Below are 22,115 nucleotides of genomic sequence, written 5' to 3' on the forward strand. Positions count from 1 at the left end.
ACCGCTTCCCGCCGCTGCCGCCGCCGCGACCTCCGCGCTCCCGCCCCGCCGGGCCCGGCCCCCGCCCCGCCCGCCGCCGGGCTCGGGGCGCACGGAGCGGCTGCTGTGCTCCGGTTCGCTGCCCGAGGAGAGAAGGGTCCAAAAGCGCTAGTTTCCTAGGAAGCTTTTAGAAATAAAAAAACTGTCTGAAGCAACCGATTTATATAAAAAAGTAATTACTGCTTCTTATTGTACAGATGTTAATGTTTCTTTTTGCTTAGCCGTGCTACACATAATATACATATTGAAAAATAATTGACACAAGGAGAACACACACACGGATAAACGCCACGACTGTACCCCAAGCACAAAGATCTGCTGGAGTACTGAGAGCACTTTCAGTGGATACATATTTCACACTGTTAATAAAGCGTAGCCATCTTCCTCTCTGTGCCACTCACAGTTCATGGATTCTCGCTCTGATGGAGAAATAAACTAAAAGCTTCATAAATCTTAGAGCTGAAGCTGCAATGACTTCTCTGTCATGAAGTACTATTTGCAATCCTAATCTTAGCTTTGTGATTCATTTTCTTCACAAATGATGCACAACCTCATTGCTTCAAGTTTTTATTTTCAAGGTTCTGCAGTCACAGCTACAGTTGAGAAAGTGGAGTTGAATGATGGAGAACGTTCACTTCAAGACAGGTGATCCAATGCTTACAGGAGACCTCAGGAGCTGAAGCACAAAGCTTTAAACCCAAGCACAACAGAGCCCAGTCAGCTCTTATTTCACTGCCTTGGGAAAATGCTTGAAAGAATGAACAACGCTCCTTGCAAGGTGCTGAAGGTTAAAGAGCTGTTTGGCATTATATACACCTATTGTAAGTTATACATCAACATCTATTTGTTGTGCATTGAAATTATTTCCATACAAAGATGATGTCCTTAGGAGCAGCAAAGACAGCATGTCAGTTTTAGAATAAAGAAGCTTGCAGTAACAGATGAAAAAGCTTAGATGTGTCTTGCTAAAGATCATTTGCTCCCTCCCTTGGATGGAGAGTACTTGGGAAAATGTCACCTGGCAAATAGTAATATTTTTTTTTTGAAATCTACACAAAGAAAATCTCATGAAAATGGGATTAAGGAATTTGGAGCAGTTGTAGAAAATCAGAAGACTAATTGAAAAAATTCTTCATTTTTCCTATTTGAAAAGTAGAGCCATCTTGACCATTATTATCTATAGTATCTTACAAATTCTTCCACAAAATGCTTACAGCAGTAACTACAATCAGGTTTAGCCACCCCAGAGCATTGCCTTTACTGCCCTTTAAGAAGCAGGCAATAATTCTCACAGCAAGATGCCCCTAAGGTAAGTAGCAGTCACTGTGCACTTAGGTTCATTGGAATATGACTGAAGAATGCCTACCTGACTTTACATGTATTTTTCACTCAAGCATTTACAGAAATCAGACCATCAAGCCCCATCAAAGGGCAATGTCATTTTCTCTCTTGCAAAATGGGTATTGAAGGATGAATTTGGGTAAGGGTAGGAAAACTGTCACTTAAAGCAAATCATAGCAAGCATCTGCCTTACTTCAAAGATCTCATTCATGGTTTTCAGAGTCAAGGCAGTACATTGGTTATATTACTAAGGAAATAACAGCTCACATATTACAAGGAAAATCAGCCCATGTTGAGAAAGAAGTGACAAGGCATCTACATAGTTAATTATAGTTAAGAAGACAACACCATGAAAATCCTGCTGCATATGTATGGCAAATACTTTATGTGTGAAGGAAGATTATCCAAATAAAGTACACTGGGGGAAAGAAAAGCCCAAGCAGCTGGTATGGGTGAGAAAATGCTAGAGGGTAAAACTCTGCAGCAGGTCAGACCAGAGCTGCCATGGGACATAGTAGGAAAACACAAGCACCTTGTCTCCTCTGCCTGCCTCATCTATTGGGAGCTGTAGGAACAGCATTCACCAAATAACCAAGGAAAAACAAGTTCTTACCATTACAGTTCCAACAGAACATCTTGGCGCAGTTTATGCAAAGATCACATAATGCAATCGATTTAAAAGCTCAGGGGAAAGCTACCTCAGGAATACCAGTTGTGAAAGGAATTTAAATGACAGGAAACCATGGAAGTGAGAGAAAGCAATGTGAGCATGGTCCTGTCATTGCTTTTTGTGGGGTTATGTGCCCCCAGAGCAAGTTATTCAACATGTACATTTTCTTGAAGTGCTAGACAAATTCGTCCTTTAGGAGCTAGCAGCTTTCTCCAAACATGAGCTAAACCAATGATCCTCACAGCAAAGATCACTGTGATGGACACCAAGAGATCACAGGTCCTCTGGCAGGCTATGTCATCGAGCTGAAATACAGATGCTTATGCATTGAGTTTGAAGTGATGGACCTCTGGCAATAGAAGAACAGAACAGGAATCTGTTACTACAGTTTTGCAGAAAGTTTAAGGCACTTCAGCTGCAGCTGAACAGAGGAATTTCTAGCTCCTGACAATCCTTCTAGTGCAAAGCAAAATAGGATTTCTACAAACATTACTGAGCAAATACAAATGTTTTGGTGCAGTGGCAAAGGCTTGGGGTCCATTGTTTCAGGTTAACAGAAAGGTCCAAGAAAAGTCAACTCACAGTTTTTCTAAACCCTCTGCTCTTTCCAGCCTCCTCAGAGAAAGGTTACCTGGCTCTGGTCTGCCGAGCTACCACAGCATCACATGAAGTGATTTGGGGGAAGAAAAAACAAGCACAAGTTTGACAAATTTTCCAGGTGGATAAAGGGCAGCAGAAAAAACCTGCCAACACTGGACTCCTGTAGTCTTCAACAGACCCCATCTTTTTTTTTCTTCTCTGAAAGATTTATCCATTTCAGGTTTGTGGTCTCTCTTTCCCAAAAAGACATCTTCAACTTAAGAGTTCATTTCCCAAAGACTTTGTTCACTAAAATCATGGCCATCTCAGGCATCTGAAAGACAAGTACAGCACAGAGACACAACTAAAGATATGGGAGACAAAAACATGAATTGACAGAGGTAAAGAGAGGCCAAGCTACTTTCCCAAACCTCTGCCTCAGGACCCACCAAAATGTATGGGCAGGAATCCCCTCATGATCTTGACAACCAGTTGCCAAACCAGTTTGAGTCAAATGTCTCTCATCTGCCAGTCAGAAGATAACACAGATGTTGTACACTTAGGTTACTTCTCACATACCTGAGCAGCTTCTAGAAAATGAGCAAGTGTGTAAAATGCTCATCCCCTCCCACATGTAGGCAAACAGCAGCTGCAGTGGGCACCCTGTACGGGGTGCAGCCCACGCTGGCAGAGCGCACAAAGATAAACCTTACTTGGGAATGCTCACGTGCTGAGTTAAGTACTGCGATAATTAAATCGTTAGTCACATTGACAAGTGGGTGGAAGAGGCTGCAAACGTCTGATGCAGTTTGCTACAGGCAATCACAGATTTACCACTGATGCATCTGTCACACACAAAGATGGGCTCAGACCCAAGCATCTGCAACAGCTCAACTTTAGGCTATTTCCCAGAAGTGAAATGGAACGAAGACACCAGCCCTGCACCCCCAGTGCTGTAAAACCACCAAGACCCACTACCAACCTACCGCATGCAAGCAGCTGTATGATTTCACATACTCAAAATATTCATCTGGGGGAAGAACTTGCAAAGGCTAATCCTTATCTAGGGATCTGGGAATTTCCCTTCCTGAAATCCTCCCTGATAGTACTAACTAGTTATCTAGCATTTTTATGTCCCTAGTCTTGTTATGTGGCATATTTCACTTGGCTACTGCATAGCAAAAGGCTTGCAGGGTCAGCAGAGGAGATCTGAAGCATTTCAGCAAATACCTAACCACCCTCTTCAGTATCTGCCACTCACATAGTCCCAACTCATCTTTGCAATAGTTTTCAATCTTCTCTAAAGTACAAAACTGAAAGTACTTCTGTTTGTCTTAATGAACAAAATTTTACGTGAGAGCTGCTGGTGAAAAACTGGATCTTGTACCCCAGAGCACCAGCCCTTGTTTCACTACCAGCCTCAAAATTCCTCCCCATAGAGCAATATAATTAGGAAGGGGGGAGGGAGAAAGGCAAAAATGGTAACATGTATTAGGACACCTCGCTTGCTGTGCTGATCCCACTCCACAGGAAAGCCTGTGCACCATTCCCAAGTCTAGAATTAATTGTTACTAGAGAAGCTTAAGGCTTGTGGACACTGTTTACTTGCTACTTCCTGCAACAGGTCAACTTTCAGGAACAGCAGCCTGTAGGAACAGAGGACAAAGAGGACAAGACTCACAGCAACAAGGTGAGGTGGGTTGTTTTTCCCAAAAAAATTTTTATTTGAGAAAGCTGACAAAAGTCTCCCAACCAGTCATTACAGGTAAATCCACACCAGTCCCCCGCACCTGCTCCCCAGTAACTACTCCAGTACAGTGAAGATCAAAACATAACACCAGAACAATGAGAGTGTAACAGTCACCTGGGGAACTTAAGGCCTCACCATCATTTTTAAGATAACTTTGTACTCAGATAAGGATGGGGAGAGGATATCAAAACAGACAAGACCAGAAAAGACCCTTTTTTGTACTGTCTTTTCAAGTTATATAAAAACAAAAGAAAAACCTTAACAGATCTACAGGCTTCAAACTGTAGGACCTAAAACTACCTTCAAATGACTTCTGTAATTCAGTCCTGTGGCACTGCTGCTGTTCTGCACTGTAACAGCTTTCAAGAACATACAAGGATAAAATGGATACAAGGGCAGAGGAGTGGACTTAGGATCCTAATATGGCCTTATCAAAAACCAAACAAATTAAAAGCAATCAAAGTACTTGCAGTGGAATTAACAACTCCAGGAACTGGGGAATGGCAAAGAACTAATGTATTTAGATGACAGGAGATCATCTTTACATCCTCTTTTCCACTGCCTCACCCTGGACAATTGTTTCCTTCCTAGTAATAGATCAGACTCAGGTGAGAAATTATAAAACTATGCTTTTTTTGAAACCGCTAGGCTGGGCCCAGGGCCATGACAACCCCATCCCTACCCTGAAGTATCCAGACACAGGACACCAGAATGCTGTGCTGCTGAACCACTTGCTCTGAAAGAACACAGAGACGATGACAGAATTGTAATCACAGCCTAAAAACTGCAACAAGTCCAGGAAGTTAACCTGCCTGCTTTTTCCCAGCCTGGCTTTTTTAACATAGTGCCACATGGACAGCTGAGAAATGGTGAGAAACTGCTGGCTCTTGCTATCCAGTACTGCACAGGAAAACAACAGGTCTGTTGAGGGCACAGTACAGACTGCCCCCTCAGATGTAGAATTAGCCTAGTCCCACCCTGTACTGCCTTTTTTCAGTTCATCCACATTCTTCCAACTCCTCTGCTACCCTGCACAGAACTACTGTACCCTCAGACCTCAATGCAGGGTACAGGCCCTCATGCCTCATGTGGGCATCAGCTCACCCTGCTCTGAGGTCTCATGAAAAGACATTCAGCCAGCTGCCTGGATAGATGAGAAGTCTCCTGCTCAATGTAAGAGCACATTTCCTAGCATGACCTGCTCCCATCTGCTCTGTGACTGTATCTGACCGATGCCTCCTGCACAAAAGGCTGTTCCTGACCAAGATTTTCAGGAAAGCTGCTGCACCATTTCAAAACAAGAGAGGCAAATCCAAGACATACATGTGGGGGAAGGGTGGGACCAAGGCTGGATAGCTTATTTGAGCAAAGCAGCCTTCTTTCCAAGCTCAAACACACTTCCAGGCCTGCCTTAGAAGGCTCCCCTTCCTCCAGGCTGAATCACCATATGCTCAAGTGTCCTGACCTGTCAGCACAAAGACACCAGCTCCCACAGGGAGAAACACAGAGGTCCATGACAGGGACCAAACCTTGGAAGACCCTCTATTCTCAGGCCCTGCTGGAATGATGAATCCTATTGCTTTGCACTCATCTCCATTTGCTCGAGGCTTAGATCCCAGCTGGTGAGGACAGGGAATTCCCCTGCTCTGCCCCAGTGTGACCTGCATGCCACCTAAAGAGCGCAGCAGGGTCAGGTGGTTCTGAGTAACACTGCAGTCACAGACAGATGGGAGACATCATCAAGCCATGATTATAGAAGGAGAATAGACAGCGCAAAAAATTTGCTGCAGCTGTCATGGAAACATCTTTTTTTATTTAATCGCTGCCCCAGGAATACCCAAACCCAGCATGACCTCCCCCACCCTCAACATCCAACAGGATTTCACAAGTCCCCCATTGCCTCTGATGTTCAGGCTCCCCTCCCCCTTTAAGGTCCAAGTTCCTCCAGAAAAGCTCCAGTCAGTGGGTATCCTCCGTGAGATGGCTCCAGGAGGCCATGGCTAGGTCCCAGCGGTGTCCAGCTGGGTCTGAGAGGAGGGGGAAGAAGATTTGCTCCTTTACTCAATCAGTTTCTTGGCCTTGAAGAAGCGACGCAGGTAGAAAACCTGCCAGGTGGCCAGGCCGATGAGACAGCACATGGAGAAGATGCTGAAGTACAGAACCCGTGTGTTTGTCGACTCTGAAACAGACAACAAACCATTGCACCTGAGTCTGGCATCACAGGATGCACCCAAGATGGCAAAATTCCCAGGACTTCTTCTCCTCCCCCATGCAAAAGCAAGATAGCGTGAAGGCAAGGGCACCTGAGAACCAGCAGCACTTGAGAATAAAAGCAGAGGCAACAACAAGAAGGATAATAAGAGGGACCAAGATGAAGCTGTGGTTAATGTGCAACATTGAATGGAACAGAGTAATTCCTATTAGGAATGGAGACAGAAAGAAATGATTTCTAGAGACAGAACAACAAGACTCAGTGACTGCTTCAGGTTTCCCTTACTAGGAACAGAACAGGCAGAGACCACCATAATTGCTTGATCTCCAAATGCTGCCCTAATAACACATTTAACAGAAATTAGGGTTTTTAGAGTTCCATCCCTCTGAAGGGGCACACAGTCTCTCACCATTTGTGTCCCTCATCTCCTCTTCTCGTTTCTTCATATAGGCAAAGTCGTTAACGATGGACTCTGAAAGATCTTCCAAACGTCTCAATTCTACTTCCAGGGGTTTCAACTTCTCCACTTTAGCAATCTAGAAAACAGGAGAGTCAAATCACTGAACCAAAACCAAAAGCTCCCGCATGGGTTTTTACTGCCAGTTTGAACTGCTCCTCCCCACATGCTACAGATCTGGGGCATCCTTCCCCTCGGGAAATACCTCTACGAGCCAGAAACTACCATTGCATAAAACACTATCACTTCTCCCACCTGTTTTCTGAAACACACTTTCCTACTACTCCTCCTACACAATGGAGGAGCATAGCATGCATGCAGGCACACTTCTTCCTTATTCGGCTTCATGTTAGCTAATTCACAGTTGGCTTCTGAGGAGTGGGTAGAAGCTCTTGCCACACGACAAAACCTCCAGTGAGTGTAAGTAACAGACTGAGATACAGGTGACTAACTCACATATGTATTCGATACAGTTCCGTAGGCACACAAGCCATTAGCACCGAGACTCCCTTCACTAATGCCCCAGGGAGCCCAGGCAGCCCGGTTCCCAGCAGCAGCGGCTTCATTATCCCACAAGAGCTCGGGGTTTTATCCCTCAGACAGAACCTTCAGGCTGCCGGCAGGGACCCCGAGCCGCCGGGTGGCGCTGCGGGGCCGCCGCGGGGCCCGGCTCCCGTCGGGAACAGCGCGCTTCCCCCGGAGCGCTGGGCCAGGCGGGACATCGCTACTGGGCACTGCGCCCGGCCCGCGGCACCACGGCTCACACGCTTGGCATCCAAAACCAAAAATACGTTGCAAATTCAATTAGAAAGCACAGCACACAACAGCAACTGTTCAAATTGAATGGGTAGACGTGTGTCTCTGCCCGAGCTGTGGCTATAACCTGACATACAAGTTACATAAAACGTTTGACACAAGGACATTCAAAGGAAGCTAAATGCAGTTCCTGACACTTCTCCAGGGTTTGGGTAACTGTGGTTCTTGAATAGAATTTGTCACCATTACCAAGAAGTGACAGGCCCCTGCCATGGGCCAGATGCTGTGTCCCCAAGTAATGCAGCAGAGGAAAAATGAGTTGGAGAAAACACACAAAGCACCTGCAGCTCACCACCAGTCTCAGCCTCACAGGATTATTCAGATATAAGCTGCATGATGGCCACCTCTCAGTGATCCATGCTGACAGGCAGGCAAGAGGGCACCCAGCACGAAGGTATCCCCAAGCTGCCACTTCCAGATGCAGCTGCCTGGGGATTAGAGCCAGAGCTGAAGAGATGCTCGTGACCAAGCCAGTGCTAGCTAATCAGCCCTTCCACTGAAGGGTCTCCACATGACACACATATCCTGGCAAGCAGCAAGCCATCAAACAATCATCTGAGGATTTTTATGCTGAGGCAAGCTGTATATTATAGCTCTGCCAACACAGCAGTGTCAGTTTGGAGTGTTTGAAAGGAGGGGTAGGAAGGAGAAGGTTAACCCCCTCCTGCTTTCTAGCCAATAGGTTGTAATGACAAAACCCTGTGGCCTGGCCACACATCTTCCAGCAGAGACCTTTGCTGAAAAACTAGCACCAGAGTTTGCATGTCTACAGCTCAGACTCTGCTGACACTGCTAGAGCAGCAGGTCTGTAACACACACAAGGTGTTGGGCAGCTGTACTGACAAGCTAGCCTTGCACTGACCAGCTCCATTATCTTCCTTAAGGGCTCATTTCCTCATTTACATAAGGCTACAAGGGTTCCACTGAGAAAAAACAAGGTTTATCTGCTCCATCTGCATCCCTTCAGCTGCTCTTAACACGTGTAGCTACAATCTAATAGCTACTTTTAGTCCTGCATGTATTCCAAGATGTGCATCCTGAATCACGGAATCAATTAGAGTGGAAAAGACATCTTAGATCAAGTCCAACCTAAGACCTTACACCACCATGACAACTAGGCCACGACACTAAGTACCATGTCCAGTCTTTTCTTAAACACCACAACCTCCCTGGGCAGTCCTGGAACCTTTCACCCCTAATGAACCCAATATGCACAGCTGCTCCAAGAGATTTTGTAAAAAAGCCCACCAAGCATCTGTGATGGTGGAACATCATCATCCTAGAAAGAACATCTGGAGAACCAGCACCAGGAGAACAACTCCAATGAGCTCCCCAGTGGTCACTTAAAAGATTTGTCAAAGCCTAACGCTCTTCTAGCATAGAAAGAGATACACTATAGCCAAGAATTGATAAGTAGTCAATGTGGAAAAAAACCTAGATCATCAAGCATGCTTAGTGCCACCAGAAATATTTTCACTTTTATAAATCTTCATTTCTACTTCTTGAATGGATAAAGTTATTCCTCCCAAACCCAGATAATTAAGATATGACATTACAGTTAGATTTTCCAACCTGGCTCACTATTCCAGCCGCTTTGCTCCAAGAGTGTCTGGATCTATGAAGTTTATGAAGCCAGACTTGGACAGTATCAGTGACCCTCATTAAACTCCCCGAATCAACTCTCCTTGCATCAATTCAACAAGAAGGACTAGGGCTGTAAAACAGGTCACTGGTACCCAACAACACATGAACATCACAAGCAAAAGGCTCAAAAAGGCTGCAATTCCACAAGAGAAACCCAAGCAACATTCCTGCCCTCTGAGACCCTACAGCAATCTGTCAAGTCAAAACTCACAACTACTACAGCAAACTGAGAAGAGAGATGGTGAAAAAAAAAAACCCACACTGCAAAGCAGTGTGGTTAAAAATCTATAGCAGCTGTACAAATAATAAGTCAGTTTGAGTCTTTTGTAGATATCTGTTCAACAAGGCTCAATACAGTCTACAACTTTGAGAGCTTCCTCACAAGTCAAGGATGATTGCCAGGGCTGCCAAGATCTGCCTTTGGTATCAAGTGGACTGCAAGTCTAAATTCTTCTTTTCTTGTATTTGTCCATGGACCTTTTCCCTCAGTGAGCAGAAGAGATGCATTTATTCCCAGACAGTTTTATCAATACAACCAGTGAGTATGTAGATACACAGGCATAAGGGAACCTTTCTGCACAGCAACGGTGCTTCTAGGTAGCACTACAGTAAAGTAACTCTGGAGTATGCTGTGGGGTGGTATTTAAAGGGACTTTGTAAATATAGTAAATATAATCCTCCCAGGTATGCTCTCAGGGATTCACCCCATAAAATTTCAACATCTTGCAATCCCTCAGTAGCAGGCTGACAAACAGCTGGCCCTACGAGCGCTCCACTCTTCCCTGACCCCCAGCACAGTTTTACTCTCCATGTAGGATGTGCTCCAGACTGACTTAAGCTATGATTGCTCTGCTCTTCCCTGACCCCAAGCATCTCCTTACAGTCCACACAGGAAGTGCTCCCAGCCAACTTAAACCACGCAAGACCAGACAGCCCAAAGTTTGAAAGGAAGGTGAAAACACCAGCATTACCACCTCAGATTTTTGTTAATTTTCTATCTGGAACCATGCACAGCCTCCTCTGCTACCCACTCTCCTCTCTATGGCATCTCCCATGCCCTTACGCACAGTGGACACAACAATCATCTGTGGGACTCTTTCTCCACCAATAATTCTCATTTTCTCAGGCACAGGCCCTGTACTGGGGGATGATTGATCCCAAATTCTAGTGAGCCGAAAGCATGACAGCTGCCATAAAAATTCAGCAACCAAACCAGTCAGGACTGTCTCAGCCACAAAATAACTGCTACTCTACAGCCAGCTCTTGGGCCTAAGCAAGCCATGTCCTCCTAAGATGGAAATGTTGAGGCTTTTATGCCTATTTCCAATGTCATGCCTTCAAACCAAATACCCATTTCAGAGCAGCTACTACTCTGCCAAGCACCTCTACATTGATACACTGCCAGTTCTTAGAAACACACAAGAGCCATTTCAGGCCTGCTGAGCCAGTACATCTTACAGGCAGGAAGGTAAGAATAGAAACATTGAAACTTGACCTTTAAGGGAGGGTCTGATATTAAATTCAGATGACCTCTGCTGCAGGGGCTGGGGAAACTTCACCTCTCAGTGTCTTGTTGCCTCTAAATACCTATGCCCAGAAGCTGGGTCATGCTGTCCTAGTGAAGAAATTCACACATTAGGCTCCAGTTCCCAGAGCACAGAATCAATTCTAGTTGAGGTTTGCCTTTTTTTTTTTTTTTCTCCCCTAACACACAAAGCTTCACTGCAATTGTAGTTTGCAGACAGGCTTTCATCACCACTGGGAAAACAGCTTCCCATCACGAGCCCAGATCTACAAAAGCATCACGTGAGTACTGGGAAAGGGAAGCCTGCAGTGCAGGCAGCCAGGGGACATACCTCCTCGTAGTTCTTTGCTTCAACGCCATGCTTCATATCCAGAGTCACGAGCTGGTCCGGCATCCTCCCTGTTCCTGGAAGCATAATGAAAGGATTCCTTATGTGAAATGTTCAGCCTGCCAGGAAATCACCAGCTCTTCCCACCAGTGAGGAAGAGCTCAAATCCCTCCCCTCCCCTCCCTCCACGTCTGCAGCTAACTGCGGAGGCAGCACAGTCCAGCCTAAAAATACAGAGACTTCACAATAAATCCTGGCTGAAGGACAGCCTCCCAAATATAATGAGAACAAGCTGTAACTAAAAGCACTGAGTGTCTGCAAGATGCAAATCACTGTAAAAACTGCAGAGGATTAGAACATGAGCACCAGCTGCGATGAGACAGCCTAGTGAAAGACAAGTCACCGGAGGGACAAATATTCAACTGGGAGGCCCATGTTCACAGGAAGTGAACAAACAACTTGTCAAGGTTACTGGGGCTGTAAATGGCTTTAAATGGCTGTAAATGGCATTCAAAGGAGCAACTGATAAACTGCTCCAAGTGAGGAACTTGGCCTATGAGGACTACTGATCCTTACATGCTGGAGTATCTGCAGAAGCCAAGGCAATCCCTTCACCAACCATCTCAGATAGCCAAAAACCACACTGCTAATGCAAACCCTGAGAGAGCAAGAGGCTTCTGAAGCTGGGAAAACACTGCCTCAGAGAGCTGCCAGCTGGAGCCACACAAACAGCACATGAGGATGCAGTCACCAGCAGAGCAGGTATCTTTCAAGGCTGATACCCCCAGGCTAGGGAAACCTGTGGCTTATAGCTTCTTTCAACTGCTACAAACTGTCACATCTGAGAACATCCACAAGAGGGAAAAAAATTATATAAGATAGTCATATCAGATACTCTCAAAAATGCTGCACATCAGCTTATCTGAGTATCATTCTCTACCACCCACCAAGAAAATACGTCTGTATGTAACACATTTCCAAATCCCAGCATGCTGGGACATACAGCTGTCCTCAACTGGCTGCCAGCAAAACACAAGGTCTTAATTTACTTAAGCTATGAATTTCAGAGTCTCTATCCAGAGGCATGTCCAATACTCACATTTTGTCTCAGAAGCTGCCAGGTGGGCATTCCCTCAATCCACAAACAATTCAATGTACAGGTTATGCTAGGTAACTCCAGCTGGAGCTAGGAAGATATTCCAGATCTTTGATACAACATCCCCAATTTCTCTTTTTCTACTCACTCACTGAACAGCTCTTCAACACCAGCATAGAATCCCCTTCTACTGCTAGCAGGACAATGAATAATCCACTGATAAAATGGATTATCAGCTACAAACCACTTCCCAAGTTTCTTCATGGGAATGCACTATATAAGAGTCCAAAAGATAAATTATGATTAGGATGGGATTTTGTCGTTTTCTTATAAAGGACTGGTTCCTGTAAGAAACCCCTGAAGTCCCAGCACTGCTCTTTAACAGACAGGCTGTATACAACCCCCGGTACTCCTTTCCCCAACCACAAGTTTTGACTGCTTATGCCACACACGTTACTGGCACGCATGGAGACAGGCAGGTAGGACAGACAACAGCAGCTGTAGAAAAAAAAATTTCACAGCACACAGTTCAGTGAGAGGATTTTTTTAATGGTGCTCAAATTATAGCAACTTGATTTGAGAGCTGAAGTTTGCAGGAAGAGATGAGAAAGATGACAAGACCAGTGAACAGAAGAACAGAGCTAGAAGAATTAATTTGCTAGACTGGAAGGGAGAGCTGACAAGAAGTAAGAAACCAGAACCATAAACCTGCCATGTGCAAAGAGACGGAGAGCAGACATTTTGCAAGAGGTTAACATTGTCAGGAACTGGCAGGGAAAAACTCAAGCTGCTCCCCTGTAAGTTTACTAAGCTCAAGGCAGCTCCCTTCATAGTCATCGAATCCTCAGAAACCCCTTGCTTCTCTGGCAGCCAAGGCTCACCAGAGCAAGCTGGATCAGCAGCGAAGAGAAAAACAGTCGAGATTCAGAGATCACAAACTAAACTGATGCCTACATTCCTGATACCTAGACTCCTCAGGTCTTCAAGTGGTCATCTCACATGAGCACTGAACTGTATCCTGGGAAATTAGGGGAGCTCTTAATTTGCAAAGTGAGTGGAAAAGTAGGATGGTTGAACTGAATATCAAAAAGTTTTCCCACAGGAATTCCAGAAAAAATGAGTCCTAACACTCTTAAAGTTTGGGAAGAGAAGGATTACAGAAGGGGCATACAGGTAAAGATTAGCACACAGAAGAGCCCTAAAGGGAGAATGCAGTGAGGCCAGGCTGTTCACCTGAGATCAGCATATCATGGGAGAGTAAATGTGCCTGGGAGCAGAGCACTGGTCAGGAAGACAGGACTATACTGCCTGGAAAAGGGTAAAAAGCCCATCATGCAAATACCCACAGCTCCAAGAAGCACCCTAAGAACTCCTCCACTCTGATAAAGTGAACCCTCGATATAGGATCTCTTTCTCACTTCCTCTTCCTCATTTCTGTGGTTAGGGATTGAGAAATCCCAGTTGCTTGGACCCTTAAGATCCAACTGCTCTAGGTTTCCTCTACCAACAGTTTGTCTCTTTCAATACTCCACAAACATCCTCCTTGGCTGGTGCCCTAAGTCCTGATTACTTACTTGATGAGACTGGGAAAAAGACCCTAATCTTTAAAGAGAAACATGGGAATTAAACAGACTTGGTAAGTTCCCCCACTCCCATGCTGACCTTAGAGAGGAAACAAGGTACTTCCTTGTGACGTGGTCACTTCTTTCCAAGTACCTTAACCAAGTCCTGCAGATGATCAAGCCTCACAGTGTCATGTCCCTTACTTTAATATTTCCTTGACTTCCAGCACAGACATGGGAGGTCTGGAGATACTCCAGGTGGAATTTGGGGCACCTGGGTCCAAAAAGAAAGCCTCCAGAAGAGGATCCAGCTGCTCAGTTGATGAGCCCTATATTTTGGCAGCTCAGTGCCCCACAGATCATCAAGGTAGAAACTGCATTTAGAAATACTTACTCCTCAACCATATTGAAAGCTATAAAACAAACTTGCAACAAGGGAGTCAGGGAACAAACATTTGCTACAATCAAAACAGTTTTAAGGGGCTTGGTCTAGGCAAGAAACCTCAACTCAAAGGCACCGAACTAAGAGTCTAGACACAACTAAAGAAAGAAACCTTTCCAACTTCAGTGTGTGATCACATGGAAGCTATGAAAAGGTCTGCAGGACTGTCTGGAGACTTCTCAAATACCCAGGTGTTGGAAAGTAAATAGCATGAGTGACTCCCAGATGAGTCACTAGTGCTTGCATGTCTCAATGTGTTAGGGAACATTTGGAAGTCCTACCTCTGGAGTAAAATAAAAACATAATCCTGAGCATTTGGAGTCACTATTTTATCTGTAAAGGACCATAGAAGAGGTGTAACAAGTCAGATCCCTCCCAATCCCAGCAAAGAATATTCTCTTTCTGTAAAGTTCTCTTCAACTTGCAAACTATTTAAATCTTATATATGGAGCAGAAATAGCAAAACAGCCGCTGCCTTTCAGCTGATTTGAGGAATGCTGCTAGTGAAAGCTCTGTGAAACACTCTGGGATCTTTTAGGATAAGACCTAAGAAAAACCAGGCCCAAGGAGCAGAACTCTGACAGTGACCATGAAAAGGTGGAGCACCCACAAACTTGCATGCACCCACAGCACCACTGATGAGACTTTTGGCCACTTTCAGCACGTTTGTCCTGAAGCTGAGCTCAGGCAATACATGCGTCACACTCACAGGAAACAAGCCTCAGCCCTCGTTAGGCAACCATCCCTGCAGCACAAATGCAAAGCTGACGTCTCTGCCCGTTTCCCCTTCCCTTTATTGACCACTTCAAGAGCAGTTGTGGGTGCAAATCAAGGACACATTCCCTATACACACACAATCCAACCTCATTAAACAGCTGTCAATCTATTGCAGGACAGCTACCAAGAACACATTGTGCATAGATCACATTCTAACAAATGGGAAAGAAATGGCCTGCTGGGGTGAAAGAGAGGTCCCGGACATGTGGCACTCAGCTCTGCCCTGGCTCAACTGCAAGATGGGGAGAAGTGTGAAACTGGCAAAAGAAGTGTGGTTTGCTCACTGGTACTGCCACTCATTGCAACTGTGGTGACCTCTGCAGGAGAATTGCCCAATTCCCCTTTCAGAGGAAACCCAAGTGCTCTACACAACAACCAGAGAGGATTACTTCAAATGCAACACACAGAGCAGATGTTCTGCAGTGAGACTGGCCACAACCTCCTCAAGATCAGTTTTAAAAGTCAAAAAGTGTTCTGTGGACCACTTTACTCATATTCCTAATCCACATAAATACACAAACTTGATCAGAAGCTAGAAACAGCCAGCACACCTTTCATTTCACTTACCCACAGGAAGCTTGCTCTCAAAGCAGGCTTCAAACATATCATAGTCTTCAGTGGTGAAGGCAAACTTGCCCTTGCTGGCATCCTCCTTGGCATACAGGATGTGCCCAGCTGAGTCAGTTATCTGTAAGAGGAACAATGAAGGTAAGAAACACAGTACTTTGCTGCTGTGAGCTCATGCTGCCTGTGCAGCAAGAGTAATCCTAGCCTCCCCTCTGGATCTGCTTCTTTCTCCTTTCAACAGTTTCCCTCCTTCTTTGTGACTACATCAATTCCTCCCCTCCTTATCCACACACCAGGAGCTGATGAAGAGTGACTAAGAAGTAATTATTGACTCTTAGATCCAAAAACCACCAATCAACCAAAAAACAACACCTCCCCCAAAAGAAAACCAACAAAAAACCACCAAAAATCTATTGCCCAAAGAATCAAAAAAATCCCAAACTGAAACCCACTAATTTCTCTTCCTCCTATGAATCCTAAATGTATACTACATGTAAGAATTGTAGCTGAACCAAACTGTCATTCATTGCCTTTATTTTGCAAGCAAAATTCATGAATTCCCATAGCAACAGAGATAGGGAGAAGACTTATGGGACAAGAGTCACATTCCTCAGAAGGTGCTCTAGAAACGAACCATGAGTGTGGCCCTGAATTACACAAGGTTTGGGTGCCAAGATCCATAAAAGTGGTCACTTCAGAGGACAATTCAGACTACACAGACAGAATAATGACTGCTTTGTGCTAAGTCTATAAAACTACTAAGAATAGGCAAAAACTGTGGAAGATCTACAAAAATGCTTCAACAAAGAGTATAAAAAGAAAGGACACGAATTTCATGACGCAAACTTGAGAATAACTGTGCTCAATTAAAGGCTCCATCCAGCTGAAACACTGACTGGGGAGAGGGGTGAAAAAACCGAAGGTGTTACAACACTGCATGAAAATGAACAGTGTGTATTCCACTGGAATGCTTCCATTTTCCCTCAATGCTAATTTATAACAGGTATGTCTGAAACAGCATGGAAACTAAAGTTACTAGGGGTCTTTGAAAGTCTTAAGAGATAAAGAAAGTAAAAAGATTGGGAATAATTTTAATAATAAGACCAAAGTACACAAAATAATTTGTGGTATGGAAAAGGTAAGTCAGACATTCTCTTTTATTCCAGCCTTTTTCCCTGTACAAATGCCATGCAAAAGGGCTATATACCCAGAACTATTCTACAGAAACACTCTTTATTCTTATTAGAGCACTTAATTAACTCTCTGGCACTCTCTGGATTTGAAACAAGTGTGGACTTACTCATGGATGAGAGCTGCTGCACTAGACAGGAAAAACAATCAATTATATGAACTCTCACACTTTATGGTATAAACCATAGCAGGCAAGACTTTAGGAATAAGCTTCCTCTATGTACAGATTATCCCACAACGGCCTGCTGAGGGATTTCTTGTAGCTGCCCATGCACTATATGCTGTCAAGTGTCTGAGAACAATGAGGAGCACTGTTCTTCATGCAGCAGCTCAGAGCTGTACCTGTTTTCCAGCGGCAAGCAGATGAAAGCACGCCTGCACAGCCAGGTGCAGGCAGCTGTGTTGCCATCACCTCGCCACAAGCCACCAGATACCTCCTGTCTGGAAGCCACCAGGCACTGGGGAGGCACTGGGAAGCTCTGGGCCCAAGTGAGCAGGCCCATCTGCAGTAAAGGACTGTGTACGTTTCATGACATGGCATGTGCTGTTTTAGTGGAGGGTCATAACTAACCAAGATGCCTCAGCAGCATGACGCCATACATTCTGTGCACCAGGTTCTCCATCACAAAAAGTAGTCAGAACAACGTAGCTCTCAGATGCCCCTATTATTTTGAGCACTATTTTCCTGTGCCTTTGTAGGCACCAGAGCTAATCTTTATGCAGCTTGATCCACTTTTGCCCTTTGCAGCTCGTGAACAGCATTCTGGACAGTAAAGGCTCTGCTATCCGATTTCATCAAAACTGAATAGCATTACCCAAATCAGCCACACACACTGCCCATTCAGCCGGGGGTGCGAGGGCGGGAGAAGCTGCTAATAGCCCGGCCAGAACGCTTGTGGGGGAGTCGACCTGAAAGGAATTTTTCATGCTATTCCAACGTTATTTACGGTAAGGCAATCCCCTACAGACAGGGCATTGTTTGCCCTTGACAAACAGCCCGATAGGGTCGGGCTCCACAATGGGGCAGAGGCACGTGGCTGCCAAGCAGCGCTCAGGCGCCCCACGCCCCCCGCAGCAGGCAGCTGGCAGAGCCCGCGGGTTCCTGCAGAACAGAGGGGGCCTCTGTTAGCGCTGGCCTATCGCACACACACATCGCGGCTCACCGGCAGGAACCCAACTGAGCCGGGACTCCGTTACCTACCACCCTCCTCCCTCCTCGGTTCGCTGGCCCAATCCAAGTGGCCAGAGCAGACCATCCAGTGCAGAACAGAGAGTACCTGCACACATCATGCCCTGAACTGACCCTTCCCACACAGACCACAGAGAAAGCAGGCACTATCAGAGAGGTTTCAGCACTTGGAACAAGCCCAGCATATTGGGAGGACACAGCATACCTGACCAATAAGAAGGAAAGCAAGAACTGCATTCATTACTTTTTCTCCTTTGCAGCTTTTCAAACTATACGTGTCTTTTAAAAACTATTTCATTTTATGGTTTGAACAAAAAAGAACTTCTATAAGCAGTACCACTTGGATACCAGCTTCATCAGCAAAGCCAACCAAGACACAAACATGGGACTCACTGGTTCACCATCACCTCCCTAGACAAGTCCTGTGTCATAAAATTGAGTTTTGGAAGAGACCTTGGGGTCAACTGACCTAAGAGTGGGCAACCTGAGAACCAGGAGGCTTGGTTGCCAAGCAGTAAGAGACAGATGGGAACACGGCATGCTGTCTCAAATACATGTGCCTTACCAGGCAAATACTACATCCATATTTTAAAGCCTTAATGCTGCTTGGCTCTGCCTATACACAGATGAGTTTCCTCTAACGAAGCAAGTACAGAACAATATGATTTTTTTTAAAAGTAAGACTCGAAAAGAAGCCTTCCCAAGCCATAACCAAGTGCAACTGTCAATAATGCCAGGGCCTTCAGGCATTGGTAGGCAGATGCTGGAAAGGCAACCTGATTTCAGGAGGTCTGAAATACTCAAGAACACCAAGTCCAGAAACTCCTGAGACCATTGTGTCTCTGTTTGCGTGCTTAGTATTGAAGCCTTTGGGAATGCAGACAGAAACAAAAAAGGGGGCAGAAGGCTTGTAGTGAACTGACTGTGCAGCAACAGACCTTATTCAGCTACGTTGGAATTTTGAACAAAGCCTAGGAAAGGCAGATTGTGGGCAGAATTTAAGTGAAGTTGTTGAATTAAAGTGAAGCTGTTGAAGTTTTATAGCTGCGTGTCATACATGTGTCATGAATATTCTGCCAATCCTGTACTTCCCGAAGGATCATTTTCTTCCCTGCAGCAAATATATGCAAGCCACGACACAGCAAGATGAGAATAGCCATTTTGGGTACCAGATTCTGGTACAGCAAAATGTTCTCAGCGCCCATTGCACTGTGCCAGGATCCCGTTGTGCCAGGCCCTACGCACGGCGGGAGCCCTCGGAAAGCCACGTCACCAGAACTCTTTCCTGCTCACACGGTGCCAGCAGCCCGGCTACTGCTTTATCGCAGCGGCCCATCTCGCCAGGCGCCGGATGATCGGCATCGTGTGCGGATTAAATGGCAGACTGCGGGACGGGCCGCTGCAACCCCATCTTTGGGGAGAAAAAGCTCCTGTTTGGCTGAAGCTAAAACGCCGCCCTGCTCCCTCGCTGCCCAGCACCCGGAGTTCCTGGGCGGGCTGGTGGCCCCTCGCACAGCGCGAGTCCCGCGGTGCGGCGCAGGCCGGGGCCGGGCGGCTATCGGCTCACGCGTGGGCCGGTGTCACGCGTGGATCACGTCACCCCTTCCTTCCTTCCATCCATCCATCCCCGCCCCGCACGGCCGGCGAGGGGAGGCGGGGCCGCACCGCCCGCCTCGGCCACCCCCGCCCCCACGGCCGGCCGGCCGGGGCCGCACCTTGAGGTTGGCGGAGGGTCCGCTGGAGGAGCCCGGCGGGGCGCTGATCTCGTACTCGCCCGTGACCAGCGTGTCGCGGTGGATCTCCTCCCGCAGGCACTTCCGCGCCTTGCCCGGCAGCTGGAAGGAGATGGGACGCGCCGGGCCCACCAGCAGGAGCAGCAGGAGCAGCGGCAGGAGCGGGGCCCGCCCGAGGCGGGGGCGGCCGGGCAGCGGCGGCAGCGGCATGGCGGCGGCTCCGAGTGCGGCGGGCCGGGCCTGCCTCCGCCGCACGTGACCGCGCCGCCGCCGTTGCGTCACCGCGGGGCGGGGCCGGGGCGGGGCCGCCTGACGGGCGCGGGGTGTGGGGTGAGGACTGAGGGTTGCGGGCCGCGGTGTGAGCCTCTCAGGGGGCTGTGTCGTTATGAAACAAATGAGTAATGAAGTTAATCCAGTCATAACGGAGGGGAGCGAGTTACAATGGTTTCGCTCGTTAAAGAATTGGAAAATTAGAGCAAAACCGAGCCGTGCTCTGAGGCACCGGAGCATTCTGGGGATCTCCGTGAGACTGCCTGGCGGCTGAGATCCTTTCCTGGGGGAGACGCTTGCTGGTTATTTTATGGGGTTTTTTTCATTTTTTTGAAGAGTAACTTCCCTCTTGACTTCTTCACACAAGAAAACTCGGTTTTATCAGATGTCTCTCTTCTTTGCATCAAAGCCTTGCAAATACCCTTCAGTAGGAGTATCCAAGTGTTTTTAACAGCAAATAAAATCATGTTGATTTTTGAAGGCAGAGCATTACTTTTTTCTCTCCTTTTCCAACCTATAGTCAGATCTACCTTTTCCTTTTTTTTCCCTCTTGATACATTTTACTCTTTAGGAAGGCAGCATTAAGTAGCCGCTGACCAGCTTTGGGCTGCTGCTTCCCCTGGCACCGCTCCATCTCCATTCCCAGCCTCCTGGCCCGGCAGTGCAGCTGCCAGGAAGAACACGCACAGGTGGGAGCAGTGACTGTTCTGTGGCATAACCTGCGAACAGGGAGGAGGAAAATTGCACAGGTGTGTGGTTATGATCACCACGGTTGCAGTCAGCTCCTGCAATCAGCTGCAAATATTTGGGTGCGCTAAGATGTAAGGAAAAACAGGAAGAAATAAATGGATAGTAATATTGCTAGAAAGCAAAATATCTTTTTTATTTCTGTTCACTTGAGTAAAAAATATTACACCATTGTTCCACTTTTATTCTTTGAACATCACCAGCTGTATTCTCTCTCTGGTCAAAACATGTCTTTAATGACAAGCAATAACAAGGATTCGGTACAAACTTTAAAGAGGCTTTAAGCGGCAAATTTCATGCTTGGATGTTCACCTGCAGAACATTTTAAAGAACAGTTCAGCGCTTTTTGCATGCTTGTGCTCACACTTACTGAGAAAATATGGTGAAGGTCTCCTGCAGAAACGGGCACTAAGCCCAAATGCACAGTAGTGGAGTGACCTCATTACTTGGAGGGAAATAAAAAAAAACTTTCACAAAAAAAATTCACTAAAAAGGCCCCTAAACAACAAAAACCTCCTAGCATTAGACCTTTGCCCTTACTTTAAGCTCCAGTTTATTGTTTGAAGTGGGATTTTCAGTCACTTGACGGACATTTCAATACATTTTTAGTTCTCTTATCAGTTCACAAACCTTCCCTTACTTGGACAATTAAATTATTTGGAAATGTAACCATAATAAAATAAATACTTGGCTCTTTCTGCAATATGTCAAAGTATATTTGCAAATTAAAACATTCTTTCCATTGCAGCACTTAAGGCAGAAAGAACTATTTCACAAACTTTAAGAAACACAGATTGCTAGGATATGAAGATATGAAATGTTGTACCATGAAATTCCTGATAAAGCTGGCACAGCATGACAAATTTCTTCATGCAGGACATCCCTCAAACCAGTGATATGTATCCAGCCTTCTAACATGCTTAAAACATTCAATATTGCCTTATTTTCCAGAGGAAGTGGCTCATCCATGTTAAAGTAGCCTCATTTTCTAAAATCAAAGTGTGAACTCAACCATCAAAAAGCAAATATATGACTGACTGCAATCCCTTTCCTATTGTGGCCATTTTGTCACAGTACATTTTTAGATGAGTTACATTTATGACCAACAGATTTATCCCCTGCTTTCTGTTGTAGTCTCCTCCTGTGGATGCATTATTCTAGAAACTGCCACACATGCAAG

General features: G+C 45.9%; 1 protein-coding gene across 1 annotated transcript; it reads right to left on the reverse strand.

Moving 5' to 3' along the window:
• Window positions 1–4,333: 4,333 nt before the first annotated feature.
• On the reverse strand, window positions 4,334–20,175 carry TMED10 (transmembrane p24 trafficking protein 10). The gene is made up of 5 exons (XM_030949653.1): window positions 19,901–20,175; window positions 15,806–15,926; window positions 11,365–11,438; window positions 7,001–7,127; window positions 4,334–6,558 (listed from the first exon to the last, which is right to left on the reverse strand). The coding sequence occupies exons 1-5, from the start codon at window positions 20,126–20,128 to the stop codon at window positions 6,437–6,439; spliced, it is 672 nt and encodes a 223-aa protein (XP_030805513.1). The 5' UTR covers window positions 20,129–20,175; the 3' UTR covers window positions 4,334–6,436.
• Between the last annotated feature and the right edge of the window lie 1,940 nt (window positions 20,176–22,115).

Source organism: Camarhynchus parvulus, chromosome 5 (assembly GCF_901933205.1).
Source record: "Camarhynchus parvulus chromosome 5, STF_HiC, whole genome shotgun sequence".
NCBI classification, from domain to species: domain Eukaryota; kingdom Metazoa; phylum Chordata; class Aves; order Passeriformes; family Thraupidae; genus Camarhynchus; species Camarhynchus parvulus.